The sequence below is a fragment of the Saccharomyces mikatae genome, assembly GCF_947241705.1.
Source record: "Saccharomyces mikatae IFO 1815 strain IFO1815 genome assembly, chromosome: 4".
NCBI lineage: Eukaryota > Fungi > Ascomycota > Saccharomycetes > Saccharomycetales > Saccharomycetaceae > Saccharomyces > Saccharomyces mikatae.
The window spans coordinates 461,023-482,401 of record NC_079259.1 but is presented as its reverse complement, the minus strand read 5'-3'; the positions used below and the strand labels follow the sequence as shown (position 1 = coordinate 482,401).

The window sequence follows — 21,379 nt, the reverse complement described above, 5'->3', positions numbered from 1 at the left end:
TTTCTCCCCTGACTCAGTCGCCTTCTGTTTTTGACGATAGGAGCTGTTTTTTGGATAAGCCTACCTTATATTTAACCTTGTTGGAGTCCACTTGATAAAATGCCTTGTTTGTTTCATATATCAAGTCCTTCAAGCTCTTTTTCTTCCTTGGTGGACTTTTCTTCATTGATGACTGGGACTGTTTCTTCAAAGACTCTTTTGATGGTTGATTTTGTTCTTGTTCTCTTGTTATTATTTTCGCATCCAAATAAGTACTTTTAGTACTTTTAGCGTTGTACCTTGCGGCTTGCGTATTCTTAGACAAATATTGAACACGGAGATTCTGTTTTTCCAACTCTAGATCAAATAACTCTCTTTCAACAACATTGATATTCACTATGGCCGATGTTGTGGTTGATCTTTTGTTCCTTCTAATAGAAGCGACTTCAGGGTGTATGCTCTTTTCGGTACTATTAGGTCCCATAAATGGCGTTACTAAAGAGGAACAGCTTCTCTTCGTTGTTCTTTGTTGCATCTTTTCAACCTTTTCTCACTGTCTTGTTGTACTTTGAAAGGATATTACCTGGGCGGCTACTCCAATAAATACCGTATATCTTCAGTCAAAAATAAGATCACGAACCCTATATATAGGCCGTAAAAAATGAAAAAAACACGAGAATATATAGGTACTTTGAAATAATCTATCTATGGTTATGGAAGCTAATGTTCAACCATGTCTTTGAATTGGTGCGATTCTTCATCGAAGAAATCCACCTGTCTCAGCGAAAAATACATGTTTATCGCTCAACGACAAAATGAGCTGCACATAAGTAATAAATATATATATATATATATATATCCTGTAATTACCATTTCTTTTAGCCTGGCTCTCTTATTCGGATGAACTATCATGTGAGGACTCTTACATTTAAACAGCCAAGTGGTGGTGAACTTATCCTCCAGTTAGTAAGCAAGGCTAGCGGTTATAATCATTTACAACGAATTGCAAGAAAATAGAGCTGCAATGCAACATACATGAGATGCCAAGACAATACTGGCAACCTCTAGAAAATCGCTATTGTTGTTATAATCCTCATCGCTAATCTTCCAAGAAGGTACATGTGACATTTTAAGGCAAAAATATACATGCAGAGATGACATTTAACCCGGTACTAAAAAATCGTAGGCTAGGTCATTACATGCATGTTTTCTGCACATTCACTACTTTTTGTATACTGGGGACTGAAACAAGACAAGCCATAACAGCGCTTTCATCTTATTCGCCGGCATACATCACTCCTCCTACGGTTCTTTGGTCTAACTTGACATCATGTATGCTTATGGGTATCATGCAATCACTGAACGCATACACTTGGATGAAAGATCATCAAGTTTTATTTTTGGGCGTGACCACCGGATACTGTGGTTCTCTTTCTTCGTTTTCCAGTATGTTACTAGAAACTTTTGAACATTCTACCAATTTAACTAATGATAATATTGCGCATCACACAAGGTTTCCGAACAGAGCCTATGGGATAATGGAATTTTTATCTGTCTTATTGGTTCACCTTATGGTGTCCATGGGTAGTTTTATTTTTGGCAGACAATTTGGGAAAGAAATTATCGTCACCTATGGCTCTATAGCTTTTTCAAGGACCTATAATCATTCGGTAGGTACTACGAGCCAAAACTCGGCAGATGCGAATGCAGAAGAACTGGAAAAGAATATCCTGGTACTCAACTTTAAAACTCCAGCACCCTATGTTTTGAGGTGTTTTGATATTATAGATAAGCTAGCATACGCCCTAGCTATTCCGTTAATTATCTTATTCGTTGTTTTATGTGCATATTTCGATAATTATTCAAGGGGTAAATGGACATTGCCCTGTCTATTTGGTATTTTCGCTGGTTTTCTAAGATATTGGCTAGCAGAGAGGTTCAACAAGAAATACGAAAAGTTTCCATTGGGCACATTCTTTGCGAACACTTTCGCCACTTTGTTAATCGGCATATTCACCATGGTTCAACGTGGTAAAAAACGCTCCTTCATTGACGTTCCAATTGTGAACAATTTGAATTCGTGCCACATTGTTTCTGCCCTGATTTCAGGATTTTGTGGTACATTAAGTACTATCAGTACGTTTATTAATGAAGGGTATAAGCTGCCATTCATTCATATGTTTGTTTATTATATTATTTCTATTGCACTCTCGTATTGTTTATTGGTAATTACCCTGGGTTCTTATGCCTGGAAAAGAGGGTTGACCCTTGCAGCTTGTTAAGTTCTTTTGATCTTTTTTCGTCCTGTCCACGTATGGAAGTGGTTCTACCTCCTAACCTTTATTTTTGATTTCTTTCACTTCAAAATTGATAATTGATTATTTCAATTTTTGTATAGTTAAATCAAATCGGTGTTCAAGATATCACTGCTAATGAGACTAAGATATCCAAACCCAAAAGCTTCTCACTTGCGTACAATATTATACACTAGCAATTCTTTTATCTATTTATGATTTTCGTGATAAATTGTGTCGTCAAGTGTATCATCTACTAGCTAAGTGTCATTACATGTTATGCATAGTGCCAGTTCAAAGGAGGTTAAAATGAATATCTGCATAAAATTGTACTCATTTTTCTCATATACTTTATGGTACAAGAGCAATCGTCAGAAGTAGAGTCCGTAAAGAAGCGTCCTATCATTGCTACCTGAGATAATTTAGGCTAGATCGGAAGCGTTATAAGGCATAAAGAAAAAATAAAAAGCACATCGACCTCCCTGATGATTTGAACACGTTGAGAGCAAAACTCATAATTTTGGCAAACGCGGCTAAGTTACAACACGACATCTTTTATCTTCTAGATAGTAATAGATAGCACGAAATTTGTCGATTGCAACTGCCAGCAAATTGAATAATTCTCTTTTTGGGTTATCGATCTTTTTTATTCAGTCAGAATCTATTCAATATATACCTCTATTAAGAGGTGCCGTTTTCTTTTTTATAGATTGATTTTAAGTAACATAATGCAATTTCGATTTTGTTTGAAATTCCTTCATTGAATTGCGAGGTTTCTGATTTGAATACTTCTAATTCTACTAGTAATGTGTTGAGGTCTTTTGGATTTAAACAAATGTGCTCTCTTCGTTGGTTAACTACAAATGCAAAATTTAAATAGAATAAACCCTGGGTCAGTCTATTTTCAACTTCAGAACTTTTACGGATCATTTTAAGAAATACGGCTTTCATATTATGCCATACTTCGTCATCAACCTTCAAACCACGATCTTCTCTACCGCAAATGTTGAGACAGAGTCCTAAATGCAAGAGAACGTTATCCACTTTCGCATTAATCAAAGGATATATACTCTTTAAAATTGTGTTCATCGAATCTTTGAATATCATATTTACATCTTTCCATAGTGAATAATCATGCCCTTCCATATTTGTTAGCAAGATTAGAATCTTGACTAATGAGTTGTTACCTACCATATCCTTGAACTGGTTATTCAAATTTCTAATCATTCCATCAAGCATATCAGGATGTTTAAAATATGTGTGGCCAAAATTGAAATCTGTTATCATTTTTTCTAACAGGTGAATAAAAGCTATCACATGTTGACTAAATAAGTCCTTATTTGAAGCAAGAATGGATATTCTTCTAGTTATATCCATCGATAGTTTTCTATGCATTTCCCAGAGTGATAACGAATAGTAAAGTCCTGTTCGGAACTGGGTCTTTTGAAGAAAGTATTCAAAGTTCAGGTATGAGAGTTTATTGATGTTCTTATTTCTTTTCCATACTTTACTTTCATTTCGACTTAACTCAATAGAAAAACTCTCAAAGTTTGGTGGGAAATCGCATTCAGATTCACTAAGTTTATATAGCAAATAACCCTGCAATAACATCAATTCAGGAAAATCTGATTGAATCTGAACAAAAGTAAGACTAATTATTTCCTTTTTGAAGTATCTTTTTGAATACTGGAAGAATCCCCCATCGTTGATGATCATTAAAGATAGATTCAAAAGTTTCTTAAAGTGGTCATTTATTAGAAATTTATCATTGTGATTATTCTTATGATTTGATAGAAAGAACTCAATATCGTCTTGATATTTTATTGTGTCTCCCATATTTTTCAATTCATTGTAGTGGTTTGTTGAAGTTAATCCTTCTTTTTCAGCGTTACCACTATGAGCGTTACTTATGGATACCGCGTTAATTCCTTGTTCTTCTTCTTCCTCCACTATTTCTTCTGCTTTATTCTTGTTTAATAGTATTGTTCTGAATTTCCCATACTTTTTGTCTTTAGATGTGCGTGTATTGTCGTCTTCTTCGTCGTTATCTTTCTTCACTTCATTTTCGAACATTTTGTTCAACACATCTTCGTCAGCCTTTGGTAGGTTCAATATGAATTCGTTGATATCATTGTATATCTGCTTTATTGTTTCAGATTCATTCTGTAACAAAATATTGTCTTCATCTTGTATGTTTGATTCGATCGAAGATGATACGTTTATGTCATGTCTTTGATATGTCCTTCTTCTTTTTCTTTTAGATGTCTTGGAACCATCGAGAAAATCAAAAGCACTCAATTTTTCTTTTCTCATAAACGCTTCAGATGTATCACCACTATTTATAAGTCTAACATTTGAGTTCTTCTCCTTTAAATTTGGTGGTGATAACACTTCCCCATTGATACTATCGAGTGAAGGTGCGTCATCCCCAGCAATCGCCTGTTCGTCCATTAACTCTTCTATCGGATTATCGGAAATGCTGCTCGAAATGGTACAACTTATATCTGGAATAATAGAATTTACATCGTCATCACTAAATTCTACACTGAAAGATGATGACGATCTTCTGTTGGACATGAAAGAGGACCTGAAAACTGGGCCCCTCTTTCCATATGCTCTCATTTTGTGGAAGAAGGACGCTTTAGAATCAGAAGTTGGCACAGCTTCACGATAGTGTCTCTATGTTCTTTATATTAGATCATAGAGTAAAACTCTGTTAATTGTAAAAGTCGCGTAAAACTAAGAAAGGCTGTTCAGCCATTTTTTGTCACATATGTCCAAAAAAAAAAGCCTAAGTGAAAGGTAACATGGAAACAATGAAAACGGGTTACATATGTTGTTCTGTACACGACTATATATTGGTGAGATTAGCTGAAGGATAGTTCATCATATTTTCTGTAAATAACCTTGCTGAATCAACCGCTCTACATCTGACTGCCTTACAAAAAATTGAGAGTCTTTAATGAGGTTAAACACACCATATTCAGTTTGGATCTCACCGGCGTCTTTAAGCACCCTGACATCAATAAATACATCGCTTGGAGGAACTAAAGAGCCAGATAAATCAATATCTGCCAGGACACCACTTTTTAAATCAGTGATTAAATCGCAGTATTCTTTTAGATATTCCTGCTCTTGATGAGAAAGGTCATTCGTATCCTGCTGACTAAACGTTATACTACTCATTAAGTCCAGACCGTTATTATTCCAAGCCATAAAATCTAGTATATCTGTTCTTAATTTTTGATACGCCAAGAGACATCTTTTGTTCCTTTCCATACATAGTAATGTTACAAAATATTGACATTTGGCCACCTTATCATCCAGCATTCCTGATTGCTGCTGCTCTTTAAGGTATTCTGTATTTTTGCGTAGATTTGAAATTTCTTTTAGAATATTTCGTATTATATCTTCGTGATACATAGGTAAATTAACATCTTGACTATTTCTTGCGTATAATTTTTTTGTCCTTTTAGCTTCTAATACCAATTTGTTAGCTAGATCCCCGTACATGACTCTCCTTGGTTATGGACCATTTATAAACGCTTTCTTCTCATATTTCTCTATTTACTTGCTTTTTCATTGTTACGTCAATTCATACATAATCTCCGCGTCGCCATACTAGTAAGTAACAACTGCGCAATCTGCTTCTATTTGGAAAAGAAAAAGTCATCATGTAGGCAAGATTGAAGAACATTTTTCCGTCTCTAAAAGTACTACATTGGTTTGCACTGCAGCTACTAAATACGATACAAGGACTATATGAGGTTTCTCTTACAAAAAAAAGATGTTGATTAAAGGCTAATAGCATAGATACTTAGACGAGAGTTGATTTCTACAGTATAAAGATTAATCGTGCTTCAAAGTTTCAGTAAAGACAGAAGCTGGTTTAGTACCAGCCTTTTCAGCCTTCTTGGAACCTAGCTTTTCAGCAGCAAAGACCTTGGCGTAAGGGTTCAATCTCAACAAGACTTGCTTGTTCTTCAATGGGTTCTTCTTCAAAACGTGGGTACGCTTTTGAGTAGCTTGGCCAGCTGGTCTGACAGCAGATTGGATTTCAGAAGAGTTGATGATTCTGGTGACATCAGAAGTGGAGATGATGTGGGATGGCAAAGTGTAACCAACCTTGGAGGAGGCAACGGTTTCAGAACCCCAGACTTGGTCCAACTTGGCGAAGGCAGCTTCAGTCCAGATGACGAATCTACCCAAGTGAGCACCTGGAGCCAATTGCAACAAGTTCAAAGAGGCAACGTTGGCGGTTTCAACACCTGGAACGTTTCTCAAGGCCTTGACAATACCGTTGTCTTCAGCATAGACGACTAATGGACCTCTTCTTTGAGTCCATCTTCTGTTTCTGTACTTACCTTTACCGGCTCTCAATTTCTTGGACTTCAAGACCTTCAACAAGTCGGAGTGAGCACCAACAGCCTTCAAAGCAGCAACTGCTTCCTTAGTCTTTTGAACAGATTCCAAGTCAGTGGAGACAACCAATGGAATTTCTGGAATCTTTTCGACTCTGTGACCTCTGGCCAAAACCAAAGAGGCAACGGCAGTAGCAGCAATAGCAGAAGCAGTGGCATAACGCTTTTCGTTGTGGTTAACCTTAACGTTCCACTTTCTCCAGGTCTTGGTTGGAGCAAACATACGACCACCACGACACATGTTACCGAAGGCACCTTGACCGGATCTACCAGTACCACCACCACCAACTCTTGGAATACGAGCGACGGCACGACCGGTACCCCAGGATTCGGCAGAGGTTTGGTGACCAGCCTTTTCAGAAACAGCGTAAGCTTGTCTCTTGTTCTTGTTCACAGAGGTGAAGACGGTGTGAACAATGTCAGGACGAATTGGAGCGGAGAAGACAGCTGGCAATGGCAAGGCATTGGCAGTGGCTTCACCAGTCAAAGAGTGAACAGTAACTTGTGGACGAGACATTAATATTGGTATGTATTTTGATAGATGACTATCAATAAGTGAACCATTTTCTTAATTGAAAATGCACAATACACAATTAAAGTGGCGGTATATCTAATATCTGCATAAAATCTATTCCACCTTGTGCTTGAAAAAAAAAATGAAAAATAAAATTGCGTCTGCGCGAAGGATTCGTCAAGTATGATATTTATGATGGAACAGACATTTACTATTTTATGCCCTTATTGCCCGTTCTACCAGAAATGTACATCAATATAGGGAGAGCATACTAAGAATACCGTTTCTGGATTGTGTATGGTACCAATCACTCAAGTATCTTAATATTTTACTGCGTTTGAATTTTTTGCCAAAAATCTTTCACCGGTGCTGCACAGGGCTACGATATATAGAGACCTATATAATATAGGTTCAGTCGGGATAGGGTTTGCTTCGGTGAAAAGCAACGCTGTTATTATTGTGTGACCTTTAATAAAGCTGTGGAAGCTTTTTGTAAGAGGAAAATTCACTACTCTTATGTACCAACCTATCGATTTTTATACAGCAATAAGAAAAGTAAAATAGTACGCTACGATTAAGAATTTAGAACAAGTCTTATATACACATCTCTAAGAAAAATTGAATTCATTAGTAACTCTATCAACTATAATTTTTCATAACTTTTTAGTACTGATTTTTTTATGAGTATTACGCATGGGAAACGGTAATGTAGTTCAGACGTTGCTCTCCCACCGCGCTGGATTTGCGGCAGTAAACTGGTATTATAGGACATTTTCATTTGTTTAGCGACGGTAGTTTTTCTACTGGATATCTGTCGTATCTTTTCTCTTCGAGAAGTAAGGAACGGTACTTTCAGGTAGTATCACTAAGAGAAAGCCGTATAAACAAACAATTTATTGTATTTTGAGCTCTATTTTCTTTTGTCCTAAGATAGAAAGAAGGGGAGCGGAGCTGACACGCCAGGTAATCTACCTAGTTTTGTTAGATATATGGAACAGGTAACAAACGCGAAACAAACACGAAAACTTCATAATTTCAGGTTCTATTGGGATAGCTGATTTGTTTCTTGTTCCTCAAATAGGCTTAGCTTAATCTTCTCTAACTAGGACTGAACCGTGTATAATAACTATTTTCTCGCCAATACAAAATTGGTTCTGTTGTCTCATTATATACAGTACTTGTTATTAATTTTATAGATGTCAGTACAGAGATAAAACAAAATTCATGTTCGTTTTCTTTTCCTGCGATAATTATGAGAAAATCATTACTGGCAAGTAGGGGCAGATATTATAAATGCAAATTACCGGGAGCCCACATTATTGCTTCTTTTTCCGTATGTTTTTGATATTCTTCAGAATAGATGCCGGGCTTAGGATGGAAGATTGTCTTACATGGAAGATATAGTACACGCAAACCATGGCGATGATATTGAAGAAAATGTAAATCCAATATATTCCAAAATTTCTCCATAAGTAGCTATACTTAGAGCTGATATGCGACAAATAATTATCACCAACTTCATAAATGCAGTATGCACAATCGGAAGTAGCGTCAGGGTTTTCAATATAACCGGTAGCTTTTTCTAGAAATGGCTTCATGTATTCACCACATGTTGAACCATTTGGTGGGTTGAAGTAGTTTAATTCTTTCTTTTTGCATACGACTGGTTTTTTGTGTAACATGATGCCGACCAGGTTCTGAACAAAGTAGGTGTATGGTGAGGCCTTCCACATGAAGGTCCAAAAGCCAGGCATCAATGAGACAGGTTGTGTAACACCACAGAATGAAAGCATAAAGGACAAGCATAAACCTAAGATGACATTGGCGGATGGTAGGTTTGGTGACATATATAAGATCAGTAAACCAAGGCCCACGTAGTATAACTGGAACATAATACAGTAGTTCAAAAAGTATACCGCAGATCTTGAAGCTTCGAAGAAAATTCTCAATGGAAAATATGAAGAGACAAAGAAAATTGTCGAGAAAAATAAGTGGTATGGAAGTTCGCTCAAATACTGAGTAATCAATACAAGTGACCAATGGAACATATTAGACTGAGATTCTCTGACTTCGAAAAGTTCCCTAGAAGCAATCGCCCGGCCTTGAATTTGATTCATTGCAGGAGCAGACAAAATAATGGAGATAAACGCTGCGAACATCGCATTTTGTAGACCAACATAACTTTTACCAACATTGAAAAATGTGAAACCGATATATAAACCACCGACCAGCATTAGCATCAACTTCGACATAATGTAATTCAAACTTCTCCAAAATGAAGTAGAAGTTCTGATTAAAACATACTTGAACTGATAAGCATAAGATGTAGCATATTTGGAGGGTTTATCTCCAAAATCAGACTTAGTTTCTTGTTTCGATAGATCATTAATTAAATTCTGTACTTCGTATTTTGTTTTTTGAAACTCGGAAGAGTTCAACCACTTTTCATGCCAGTTTTCTTTAACGGATGCAGTAGCGCCAGCACCAATAGCCTCTAAGATATACTCAGCAGGATTCTCACTAGAATCACATTTTCTTGCCCCATTTCTTTCAAAATATTGCAGAATGGTGGCAGAATTTTTACCGATATCACCAAAGTAAACAGTTTGCCCACCTTTTCTTAAAAGTAGTAATCTGTCAAACTCTTCAAATAAAGTAGCCGAAGGTTGATGAATTGTACAAAGAATAGACTGACCAGCTTTTGATAATTTTCTTAATAATTGAATAATAGCCCATGAAGATTGAGAATCTAAACCTGATGTAGGTTCATCCAGGAATAATAGTAAATCTGGTTTAGCAACTAACTCAACACCAATAGATAATTTCTTTCTCTGTTCAACGTTCAAACCACAGCCTACCTCACCAACAAGAGCTTCGGCATACTCTTCCATCCCTAAAACTCTAATAATCTTTTCTACGTAATCCATTTTTTCACAATCAGGTAAACTTTGTGGACGACGCATACGGGCAGAAAACTGTAGTGATTCCCTAACAGTCAGCTCAGCAATGTGAATATCCTGTTGCTGAACATAACCTGTACGTCTTTCGAAACTTGCATCGATAGGACGACCATTGACAAGCATGTCACCCGTTATAATGCCGACGTTCCTTTGAGCGAGAGTGTTCAACAAAGTTGTTTTACCAGCGCCTGACTCGCCCATCAACGCGGTCATAGTACCTGGAATACAGTAACCTGAAACATTATCCAAAAGCATTCTCTTACCGCCTTCATATGGGATAGTAAAGCACACGTCCTTCCATATAAAAACCCCCTTGGCCTCTAACTCGTCAAACACTTCGTTATTAGCGCCACTACTTTCACTGGAAAATTGTTCTTTAGCATCTATATCATTGATATTTTCTGGCGATTCCTCATCTGTAGGTGTGATAAATCTTTTTGATCCCTTTTTGAAGATAAGGGCATCACCACCACCTTTTACAGGCCTCTTATATTCTGTGAATATAACTTTTAGAACAATATAACCTAGTAAAAAGCACCACATGATACCGAAGTTTCTCCAAGTGTGCTTATACACATACTGGAATTGATTCTTCAGGTAGTCATCACCAAGCACATAAGACTGACCGGGTTTTGAACCAACAAAAGCACAGACTTTGTAATCATCAGATAGATTGTCATAGTTCCCTCCACTGGGTACTAGAGTGTTAGCACAATCCATATGTCTCCCATGGAACTCCGCATTTAACATGGACTCGAAAGCATATCTGATAGGTAGCACGTACGATATCCATTTAAACCAAGGATGCATCGAAGGTAATTGAATCATATACGTAGAATACATTGATATGGACATCATCAAAATACCAGAAATAGAATTAGCCTGGGAAAGGGTATCACACACGGAAGAAACCATTTCAAATAAACCGTTAATCGCCTCTGAGCACATAGTTAAGAACAGGTAGATGGTGAAAAATGATCCCGCTGTCCTGTGCAACCCAGATAAGAAGAATAAAATGATAAAGAAGCATGTCAAACCAATCATTCTGAAGGGAAAAGATGCTAGAGTGGAACCAATGGCTTCGGCTGAAGGATGATACAAAGAATAACCCTTATGCTTTTGCAAGATTGGTCTGTGTTCAAAAGAAATATTTGCCAGCCCCATTAAAGAATAATATAACAGCGCAAAATACAGAACACCGCCTCTTGAGAAAGCACCAGAAGTAGATGAAGGGGTATTGTAAAATAAAGATCCGGTAATAAAAGATTGAATAATGGCAGAGCAAACATTGATGACCGTATAACTCTTGTTACCGTAGATTCTTTGAAATCCACGTTGAGTACAGAGTCTGACCTGTTCCCAATATGAAATGGTATAGTAAGATTTTTTTCTTGTATATTTAGATTTCTCTTGGGCCATTGATTCGTCGTAAACTTCCTTTGTCTTTTCGGTATTAACTCTTTCTTTATAAGCGGTAATATCATTCTTCATTTGGGCAAATTCTGGGGAATTTAACCAGTAAGTTTCGAATTCTTCAGCGGTTCTTGGTACTTTATGTTCATAACCTGGCTTGATTAAGTGGAACCCATTTGGATCTGTTAGTGCAGTCAAAAATTCAGCAGTTGCTTGCCTTGGAGGACACAAGTAACCCATTTTTGCGAAGTATGGTTTTGCTTCATTAATCAAACCAAAATATATTTGTTTGCCAGAGTAAAGAACAGTGACTTTGTCAAAAGTTTCGTAAATGTTTTCACTTGCTTGATAAATTGTTACAAAGGCAGTGGATTTCAATAAATTGGTCATAATACGGATAGCTTTGGCATATTCTAAAGCCGTGGATGCATCTAGACCCCTTGTGGCGTTATCCCAACAATAAATGGAACCCTTGGCAGCTAAGGCTTCGGCAATGGAAACACGCTTACGTTCACCTCCAGATACACCCCTAACAAAATCGTTACCAACTTTAGTATTATAAGTATGCCTTAGACCGAAAATCGTCGCATATAAGTCTCTTCTAGAACTAATGTACTCTTTTTTTGTAACATTATTGACTCTTAAAGCAGGCGTTTTGCAGGCAATAGCGAAATCCAAAGTTTGTTTAACCGTTAAGTAAGGGAAATGGACATCCAACTCACCATTGTAAATAACATCCGCCTTATATCGTTTCATCATCTCCTTCTGAGGTATACCATCATATGTTATATCACCGGAAACGCCGCCGGCAAATTGATCTATTTCACCTGCTGTTACTTTTAAAAAAGAGGAACAACCAGCACCAGGCCGTCCAAGAACCAAGATCATCTCACCTGCTTCTGCTAGAGCATTAATGTTGCTTATGATCTGCCTCATTTTTTGATGTCTCTTAGCCTTGATACCTTTAAAAATGGTTAATGGTAAACACAGTATGTTACCAAAGGTGGCACCCTCTAGGGCACTTGCATCAACACCTTTGGCGCTCACGTTCTCTATAGTGACGCCAGCTTTACGGATATGAATTCCTTGTTCATCAGCGTCTCTGACAAAACTTTCAAAAATGGCGTGAGCGTCGAATCCATCATCATCACCAGAATCCATGTTAAAGGCCCCACTTCTTGTAGTATGACGGGATAGCGCATCTGCAAAAGATTCCACTTTTGATACGACATCGGGTGACATATCAGACACAGTGGCGCTAATCTGACTCGCAGAGTCCCTCACAGGTCCCGTCAGCATTTTAGTTAATCGATCCGCCGGGGTATCGTTCTGCTTATCTTTGTCATGAGCAACACCGCTAAAGGACTCATCTGAAGCTGCAATTGAAGCGCTTGAGCTTCTCGCTACGATATTACCCGAGCTATTCTGAGTGTTTTTAATAGAACTCATCGAATATTCTTATGTGATTTGTTAGATTTATTTATCAAATTTTTTTTTATGATTTCGATCTTTTCTACCGTTTTACTATTAGTAAAATTTGTTTCTTTCTTTTTCTATGTTTCTGCGTTATATGCTCCGCCGTACCTTTGTCTTTTACTTAGGGAGAACTTTAACTCTACTCAATATAAAGAGAAAAATATAACCCGGTTACTAGGAGGATAATTGAACTGAGAATATAGTATACAGGCAGTGCAGAAATTACTCCTGGTGTACTTTTTTACCTTTCAATACTTTAACTTTAAAAACAAAAGATACAAATGCAACGAGAATTCGTATATATATGTTTTGGCCGGAGTATTCGGGTGTTGATGACCACTTACAAGCATTAGAGATGATGAAGAGATGGCGATGAGAAGGGTGATCGTTCATTGTTTTCTTTTATATGTTCCATCGCCTATTACTCATACCATAATCCCAGCGGGGTTGCAGGGAGTTTGTTTGGAAAGACCTAAAGAAATAAAAAGAAAACGGATTTAAACGGAAATGGGCAGTCTGTGATGGTATCTGCGCGGAACGGAGTCCGCGGAATGACTGAAAGCGGATCCGCGGATTTATGCGGATATTAAAATCTTACAATTTGTAATCTGGGCGCAAGTAAACAGTCATTCTTATATTGACGTTCTTCTTTACTGCGTGCCTATAAAAATGGTAGTCTACGGCGGGATGCTGCCCCTTTTTTTTTGAAGCTATTTTTGCCCTGGTGTCACTGTAAGCAAAAAAGGGTTGTCGTTACCATGGTCACAGACGCGATCACTTTCAAGTTCAACCCGCTCGCTATACGATGAGGCATTGGTTGCGCCAGCAGTTCGCACCACATTCGCTTGAGGGCAGAAGAAATAAACTATAGTAGTGCACTTCATGTATTTTCATTATGTAGACTAGACTGTATGAAATATAGGAAGGTGTGCTTTTCATTATTCGATGACTGTTTCATCAGAAATAAATCCTTAGTGTCACTGTTCGTACAAACAACAACCCAAAGCTGGCTTGGAAACAATTATTGCGCCTTTTAATTCTTCATCGGTGAGATCCGGGTATCTGACGTTGTAGAACTTTTCTATTAGCGCCTTTCGCACCTGTTCCACGTTCCCATTAATGCCACCAGGAACAAGATGAACTGTGCAGCCACCCCAACCGGCACCAGTCAGGCGGGAGCCAAAAGAGCCATTAGCAAGGGCAATGGAGCATAATTTATTGGTTTCTGCGCACGAACATTCATAAAGCTTGTCACAAGAAACCTGGGACTCATTCATTAGCCGACCAAATTCAGTAAAGAAATCCTCGTCCGTGTAAAACGTCGCACTTGTCATCATCTTCACAGCCTTGAGGACCCTCAATGACTCAGAGTAAACGTGTTTAGCTCTTTGATATAGTTTCAGGACTTGGAAACGGACGGGAAATCCCGTCAAGTAGTCCCTAGTGAACTCTTCACGTGAACAGTTCAAGGCTGTAGCAGCAGCATCTACAGTGAACCCGTTTTTCTTGCCCAAAAAAGATTCTTCAACCAACTTTAACATTTTAATTAAACGTTCAATACCAGTTTCGATATCGCCATTCCATGGTTGGGCTTGGTTTTCGTATCTGGCGTAGTAAGCATCCATAAAGTCTCTTAAACTGCCCCTTTCTGAGTTGGAATTGTCCTTGTGGGATGGTAAGGCAACACCATATTTAGCAGCCAACACATTAGCAGCAACTGTCACTTCTATCACTCTTAAATTGTAATTTGTTGCGGCACTTTCGAATTTATTAGATTTTACAAGAGTATTGGCAATGACAAAACTGATTTCACGACTTTTCAATTGAGGAAACTTAAAAGGTGTAGCCTTTAGTTCCGGCCTAAACTCTACATACAGTGCATGATCTTCTTCCCCATAAACAGAAGTTGCTTGATCCATACCACCATTGTTAACACCAACGTAGTGTTCAGCAACCGCTGTGATACGAGTCAAATCACTTTTAGAAATACTAAAATTCTTCCCCATATTGGCTCTTATGGTAGCCATTGCCACTGCGCAAGTAAATGCAGATGATAGGCCACCGCCAGTAGGAACTTCACTCTGGCAAAAGATTTGTGCACCAACTAAGGGTGTATTATTGAACCTCTCCGGGGCGATTGTCTTCAAGTACGAATGTGCCACATGTAGCCCGCACTTAAAATAATTAGACCACTCTGATACAGAAGGATCTATGGCCACGTAGGAACCATCTAGAGGGAGATCAAACTTTCGCTGAGGAAATCTAGGGTCCGCATTTGTTAAGGTGATGGATGGATTTTTTTCGTCCATAATTTTGACTGCGCAAAGCATGTCAACATCGATGGCCAATGGTAAAACAGAGAAATCACAATAATCTATATGCTCACCAATTAAGTTTACTCTACCGGGCGACCTAGCGATAAAATCAGGTTTGACATGGTATGTATTGGAAAATGCATCTACAATTTTTGTACCTTTGCGTTCGAAGGATCTTGGTAAATCCTTCGTTGATACACTGAATACCGGCACGTTTGTATTCATAGTATACTGTGAGCTGTTTTTTCTTTTTTTATTATTCTTCTGTTTGCACTGCTTGTCTGAATGAGTTGGTACGAAGTATAAATATCAGGATTGTCGATTGTAGTGGCAAAAACCAAACTCCACTTGTCGCTTATGTTGATTATGTCGTATCAGTCAAAAAAATCTGATAGGCTATGGGCTTCTACGGATCAATCAATTAAATAAAATACACATATAATGACTTACTATGGCGTTTCCATTCTTTCAACTTGGTAGTTCTTGAAAGGGTGAGGTAGAACCTTCGGTCAACTGTGGACCGAAACGTGGGGTAAGCGTACCAGGGTCCGGTTAAACGGATTTTACATAGGTGAGATTAGCAAAAATTATCTCTATATGCTATCATTCAAAAGAAATACGGAACCCTTATTTGATGAGTTGATGATGGCAGTATATTTTGGAAATAAACGGTTGCGTCTAGTACTTCTCAATATATTTTTCTCTTTATTTATAACTATCGAGTTCTACTAATGTTGGTTTCTTGCTCGCCCATTATGCGAAAGGTACCTCATTCGTGTGAATATTATATTTATGCTGCTATTAAATAATATGCAGTTTTGTATTGTTGTTTGTGTAGAAGAGTGAAGTCGAAGTAGTCAGAGAACGAGTTTGAGATATAGCGAGGTTTTATTCGCTGCAAAAAAGACAATTAGTATAGAAGAATAGAAAAAAGAAGACTATTATGTTACGAAGAGTGGTAAATACGTATTGGAATATTAGACGGTCGCGCATTTGTTTGTGGGAGAGGAGGGGTTAGTGTGAAGCAGTTTAGTAAAGTTTTACGTTGCATTGAACACTTTCTTTCCCTACGCGTTGAGGCATCATTGTATAGTATTTAGCATATGCTGCAATTGTTCTTCTACAGGGATCTATAAGTATGAATAAGGAAATTCCTTTTACTTCATAAGTATGCTCAATATCCCTGCATAGAATGGTAACGGGAAACTTTTTCGGACGGCTTTGCAATGTTCTACACGCAAGACAATAGCCAATAAGAGGGGCCTATCAAATATCTGCACGACCAAGCGGCCTAGATGTCACTGAGACAATAAATTGAAATCATTAAAGTAATCTATCCAAGCCTATTATTAACTCCGTCTTCAAATCCGTACAAGTTATTAATAGCCTTAGTTATTGACATTCAGCAATATAAACCGTTTTCATTTTCAGGGAAGAAAGAGAGCGGGAAACTGTGTACCTTTAAATAATCAGCCTGTAAATATATATCTTGAAACTTTAAAGAACATTGTCTTTTTTCCCATTAACGTCCGTCTTTTTTCTACAGATTTTATATTTACGTCTTCCGCACTTGCTCGGACATGGGCTTGTTCTCAAGTAAAAAGTAACAATGTAAATATATATATAAATATACATATATAATATTTACTTACTTTTTTGCATTACTAACGAAGTTTGCAATTTTATCGGTATCTTTTATGCCATTTGTCTCTACACCCCCGCTTACATCAACACCAACAACACCATTTAGTCGAAGCGCGTCGCAAACATTTTCAGGTGTCAGTCCACCAGCCAACATGAACTGCAAATTTTCTGGGTTTTCTTGCTTTGTAACCCAATCAGAGATAGAACTCCAATCTAAAAGTTCACCTGTTCCACCTGCCTCCGAATCAAATAAAGGAGTGAACAGATGTGATTTTTCTAGGGGTGCACTGAGTAATATGTCACAATCTTTTGGAAACACAAGTCTTTTAATAACTGGCAAGCCGAGAAATGCCTGGTATTCTTGCCACGGCTCATCACCATGCAGTTGAACAATATCAATGCCATAGTCATTTGCTATAGTCAAAACGTCCTCCTTGGACTGATTACGAAAAACACCAACCAAATATTTCGGAGTACCCGAGCTGTTCCTATATGCTTTTACCAGATGCGAAATTTTCTTGGCTACGACTGGGTCAACTGTTCTTTTCCTATTGGGCACACATATTATACCTAGCAAGTCAGCGTTCGAATCCAAAGCACATTGGGCGGCCTCTGCGCTTTGCAAGCCGCAAACTTTCACCACTGGACCGTAACTACCTAAAAAATTAACAGCGGGCATAATTTGGGCTGCCTTAAGAATATAATCATGTACGCTCCATGCATTAATAATCACCTATGATTTCTTATGTCTCTCGCTCCTTTTCTTTTCCGACAAGTTTCTTGATCGGTTAAAAAAAAGAAACATCCTCGATCAAGATCGGACGTAAAGTGACAATTCTTTTTTAGAGAATAAAAACTATCACTACTACGACTGCCTGTAGTCGTCAATTCTTGTGCAATATATACTTCCATACTAAATTGTTAGATGCGTCTGAAGCCGCCATACGTAGTAACCTTCCTTGCTAAGCGATAAATTTAACTGATTGGTCTCTGCCGTGCGGGTGAGCGGCGCGCCCAAATAGGCGGGTGAACGTTTCTTTTTCTGGCCGGTTCCCTGTGAGCTCTTTTAGATCGGGGCTGCCGTCTGAAAAGTTTTATCATCACCAGACTTGCAATAAGGAATATCTTCACTGTCAATTAACTGTTTCTAACTCAGTTTCTTTCTTACAAGGACCATTACTCGGTGTTGAGAAATTGGCACAAACCACAAATACGTATACGTTCACTCAAGACTTATTTTTCAACCAGTAATCTTCGTCACCCCTCTTCCCTTTTCAACACAGAGATGGACCAGCCAAGGACCCATTCAGGACCCACGACGGCCAGCAATCCTACCCCAAGCTCCACTAACTCGTCATCTGCTTCTAGCGCGGCTAAGTCAAAGCAAGAAAGATCCTCTTCGTCATTATCCAAAACTTCGTCTGTGGTGCCTTCAAAAGATTCACCAGATAGTACTACTATTGCCAAAACTCAAGTCGCCACTTTGAAGAATGACATGAAATCTAGTGATTCCAGTACGCTAGATGGCTCATCTCAAAATATCATCCCCAATAGGGCCTCGATGCAAAAGTATATTGACCAATCGTCTGATCTTTTGTCGAGGAGTTCAGGCGTAATAACTCCATCTATGTCTTTGAATGCAAGCACTGCTGCGACCAACAATGATAGCAGTGGAAATTCAGCTAGTGATAGTAATCCGAAGATTCCTATGGATAGGGATAATACCATATTCAAGGCATTTGACACTAAGACTGGTCAATTCTTGAAAAACGATGATAATGAAGAGGAAATAAGGAGAAGTAACAAAGTTGACTCCATACCCCCAAAGGTTATTTTTACGAATATGAACAATCCGTCTCCTTCACCACCACCATCTTCAACACAGCCTCCTTCTGCGTCAGCACCGCAATTGCCACCGGCAACGGAGCAACACAAACAACAAGCAGCGCAGCAACAACTACCGGGAAATGCTTCTAACTTTTTAAGAATTCTTTCAAATAAGAAGACAAGATCGCATTCCGTACCCACTATTCTGCATTCTTCTTTAAGAAAATTATCATCTCATAATCAATACTATCGTAATCAAAATATTCTTCTAAATCATCAAACCCCCTCTGGCATATCAAAGAAAAAATTCTGTAGAAACCATCATCAACCATACTTGCATTCTAATAATCCTCTCAGTTCAAACCTCCTTTCATTAAAGCGCGCCATCTTTCTAAGTCAGAGAATATCCGATAACACAAGCACTAATGCTAATAACGATAACATCAGTGACTCTACTGGCAATCCAATAACAAATTCCAACTTTACGTCAAACTCGAACTTTGACTTAACATTGGAAGATAGAATAAACTACATAAAGGCCACTCCAACACCTGTCCCATTCCCTCCAATAAATCTACAGGGGTTAAAAGAAATCGATCTACAAGAGATTCTAAAAAACCCGCAATTAAGACATGATATCATATTTGACCCGTTATTGCAATTCAGGCCAAACCTTGACGGTGAAAGAGGCAATAAAAAAAGACAATTGGCTAATATTTACTGGAATGACGTTCAAAACGAGATTTATGTTTATTCTAAGAAACCTGAAATATTTCAATACAACAGGTCAAGACTAGTACCACTTTTTGACACTTTGAGAGATGTATTGTTAACCATAGTCCCACAAAAAGAGTCCCCGATGATAAATAATGTATTAGACACGGAATTGAACATTCAAGAACTACTAAAAGGTTCTTTAATAATGTCTAACCTGTCAGGCTGGTTGGCTGATTTATTTAAACACCATTGTGCTCCCATGAGAGATCCATGGGTAGACAAGATGAGTAATAAATTCAAAGAAGCTGAAAGGGACTTTTCTTTAACAAGATTAATAGAAGGGTTAAGATTAGTTTTCCAAATTTTGGAAACAATGAAACTGGATATTGCCAATCATCAAATAAGAATACTAAGGCCAGCTTTATTAAGTAATGCTGTAGAATTTGAGAAACAGTATTTCAACACTCTTATAGCTTCCAAAAGAGTTAACTTAAATACATCCTTACTTTGGTTTGATAAAAAGTTCAACGATAATGTTTCCATGGGTCTTGTTAGAAATGCAAATTCCATCACTATCCCTGACGTCTACAATATTTGCATTAGAAGTATTATCAACCTATTATCATGTAGAAAAATGGTCAGAGAGTACCCAACTCCGCTTTCTTTTGATCATGCAAGATTAATTCTTTTGCGTGCTGATATTCGTCAAATTGTCTGTATTCTGGTTTGCCGTTTGCTTTTCCAACAATTAGTAGCTAACGATCCTTCAATGGATAAAGTTACAAAAGAATATGTCATCCATACATACACGACTAAGAGATTGAAGAATGAAATTATCAGTATTATAACAGATGAACACGGTAATTGCAGATGGACAAAGAACACAATGTCTATAGCTGTTCATCTTTGTAAAATTATCGATGATCTTCACAAAGAGTATGATAACAACAACAATGGTAGTTGTGAAAGAATCACGAAACGGCAATTGCCTTCATTGGACAACGGAAAAATCACATTTGCTAAATCATGGTTATCTAAACAAACTCAACCCCTCAGTGAAGTTTATGGTGTGCTAGAAAATAGAGTATTCAAATCGCTAGAGGACGCCATTTTGAACAGATCTGAGTGCACAATTGATGGACGTGTTAAACAAGACTTCGTATATCTATACAATACAAACAATGGAAACGTGGGTGGCACAAACAACCTGACTAACAATTCAGATACTGCTAGCGTCAAAATCAGCCCGTCTTTAATGTCTCCTTCTAAAACCTCCGCCACGACACCAACTAGTAATACGGCAGCGTCTAGGAGTTTGTTCGCAGCAACAGAGCTGGAAGAATTTGATAACGTCTATCGCCATTTATATGCATTAATAAACCTTCATTGGTCCGTATTTGGTCCACATTACATCGAAATGTTAGGAGATAAAGTTAATAAAAAAGGAATATAACTATGTCAGTAATGAAGGAGAAAAACTCAAAAAAATTTAATACCATTTTTTTACCTTTTCTTTATGTAACTTCAAGTATCATTTTTAAAGTGTACATTTTTTATTACTTTACCTTTCAAAAAACAGTCACATAATTAGCTAGTATTTATTATAAAATAATGTGTCGCCAATTTGACATTCCTCCACGAGTTACTGGCTAATCAGGGGTGCTTCGTCTCGCCTGCAGCAAAACCGCGTTGTGTATCTCAATTAACAAGAGAAAAAAAAGATAATCCAACTTAAAGAACGTGCTATCAATTATATAAAAGTGGAAATATTATACATCAGTATTTTTAGTAATGCGAAAAGAAACACATAGTATCATTT

General features: G+C 37.7%; 9 protein-coding genes across 9 annotated transcripts; 2 read left to right on the top strand and 7 right to left on the bottom strand.

Moving 5' to 3' along the window:
- Nucleotides 1–13: 13 nt before the first annotated feature.
- On the bottom strand, nucleotides 14–514 carry HED1 (Hed1p; the record flags this gene model as incomplete). The annotated part of the gene is made up of 1 exon (XM_056226778.1): nucleotides 14–514. The coding sequence occupies one exon, from the start codon at nucleotides 512–514 to the stop codon at nucleotides 14–16; it is 501 nt and encodes a 166-aa protein (XP_056081020.1).
- A 664-nt stretch (nucleotides 515–1,178) lies between these two features.
- Nucleotides 1,179–2,261, top strand: SMKI04G2400 (FluC/FEX family fluoride channel; the record flags this gene model as incomplete). Its single annotated transcript, XM_056226777.1, has 1 exon — nucleotides 1,179–2,261. One exon carries the CDS (start codon nucleotides 1,179–1,181, stop codon nucleotides 2,259–2,261), a length of 1,083 nt encoding a protein of 360 aa, XP_056081019.1.
- A 693-nt stretch (nucleotides 2,262–2,954) lies between these two features.
- Nucleotides 2,955–4,895, bottom strand: RAD61 (Rad61p; the record flags this gene model as incomplete). The annotated part of the gene is made up of 1 exon (XM_056226776.1): nucleotides 2,955–4,895. The coding sequence occupies one exon, from the start codon at nucleotides 4,893–4,895 to the stop codon at nucleotides 2,955–2,957; it is 1,941 nt and encodes a 646-aa protein (XP_056081018.1).
- Nucleotides 4,896–5,159: 264 nt separating this feature from the next.
- Nucleotides 5,160–5,786, bottom strand: PSF1 (DNA replication protein PSF1; the record flags this gene model as incomplete). Its single annotated transcript, XM_056226775.1, has 1 exon — nucleotides 5,160–5,786. The coding sequence occupies one exon, from the start codon at nucleotides 5,784–5,786 to the stop codon at nucleotides 5,160–5,162; it is 627 nt and encodes a 208-aa protein (XP_056081017.1).
- Nucleotides 5,787–6,122: 336 nt separating this feature from the next.
- On the bottom strand, nucleotides 6,123–7,211 carry RPL4B (60S ribosomal protein uL4; the record flags this gene model as incomplete). Its single annotated transcript, XM_056226774.1, has 1 exon — nucleotides 6,123–7,211. One exon carries the CDS (start codon nucleotides 7,209–7,211, stop codon nucleotides 6,123–6,125), a length of 1,089 nt encoding a protein of 362 aa, XP_056081016.1.
- Nucleotides 7,212–8,524: 1,313 nt separating this feature from the next.
- SNQ2 (ATP-binding cassette transporter SNQ2) lies at nucleotides 8,525–13,030 on the bottom strand (the record flags this gene model as incomplete). Its single annotated transcript, XM_056226773.1, has 1 exon — nucleotides 8,525–13,030. One exon carries the CDS (start codon nucleotides 13,028–13,030, stop codon nucleotides 8,525–8,527), a length of 4,506 nt encoding a protein of 1,501 aa, XP_056081015.1.
- A 1,004-nt stretch (nucleotides 13,031–14,034) lies between these two features.
- GAL3 (transcriptional regulator GAL3) lies at nucleotides 14,035–15,597 on the bottom strand (the record flags this gene model as incomplete). Its single annotated transcript, XM_056226772.1, has 1 exon — nucleotides 14,035–15,597. One exon carries the CDS (start codon nucleotides 15,595–15,597, stop codon nucleotides 14,035–14,037), a length of 1,563 nt encoding a protein of 520 aa, XP_056081014.1.
- Nucleotides 15,598–17,020: 1,423 nt separating this feature from the next.
- Nucleotides 17,021–17,695, bottom strand: TRP1 (phosphoribosylanthranilate isomerase TRP1; the record flags this gene model as incomplete). Its single annotated transcript, XM_056226771.1, has 1 exon — nucleotides 17,021–17,695. The coding sequence occupies one exon, from the start codon at nucleotides 17,693–17,695 to the stop codon at nucleotides 17,021–17,023; it is 675 nt and encodes a 224-aa protein (XP_056081013.1).
- Nucleotides 17,696–18,301: 606 nt separating this feature from the next.
- SOK1 (Sok1p) lies at nucleotides 18,302–21,013 on the top strand (the record flags this gene model as incomplete). Its single annotated transcript, XM_056226769.1, has 1 exon — nucleotides 18,302–21,013. One exon carries the CDS (start codon nucleotides 18,302–18,304, stop codon nucleotides 21,011–21,013), a length of 2,712 nt encoding a protein of 903 aa, XP_056081012.1.
- Between the last annotated feature and the right edge of the window lie 366 nt (nucleotides 21,014–21,379).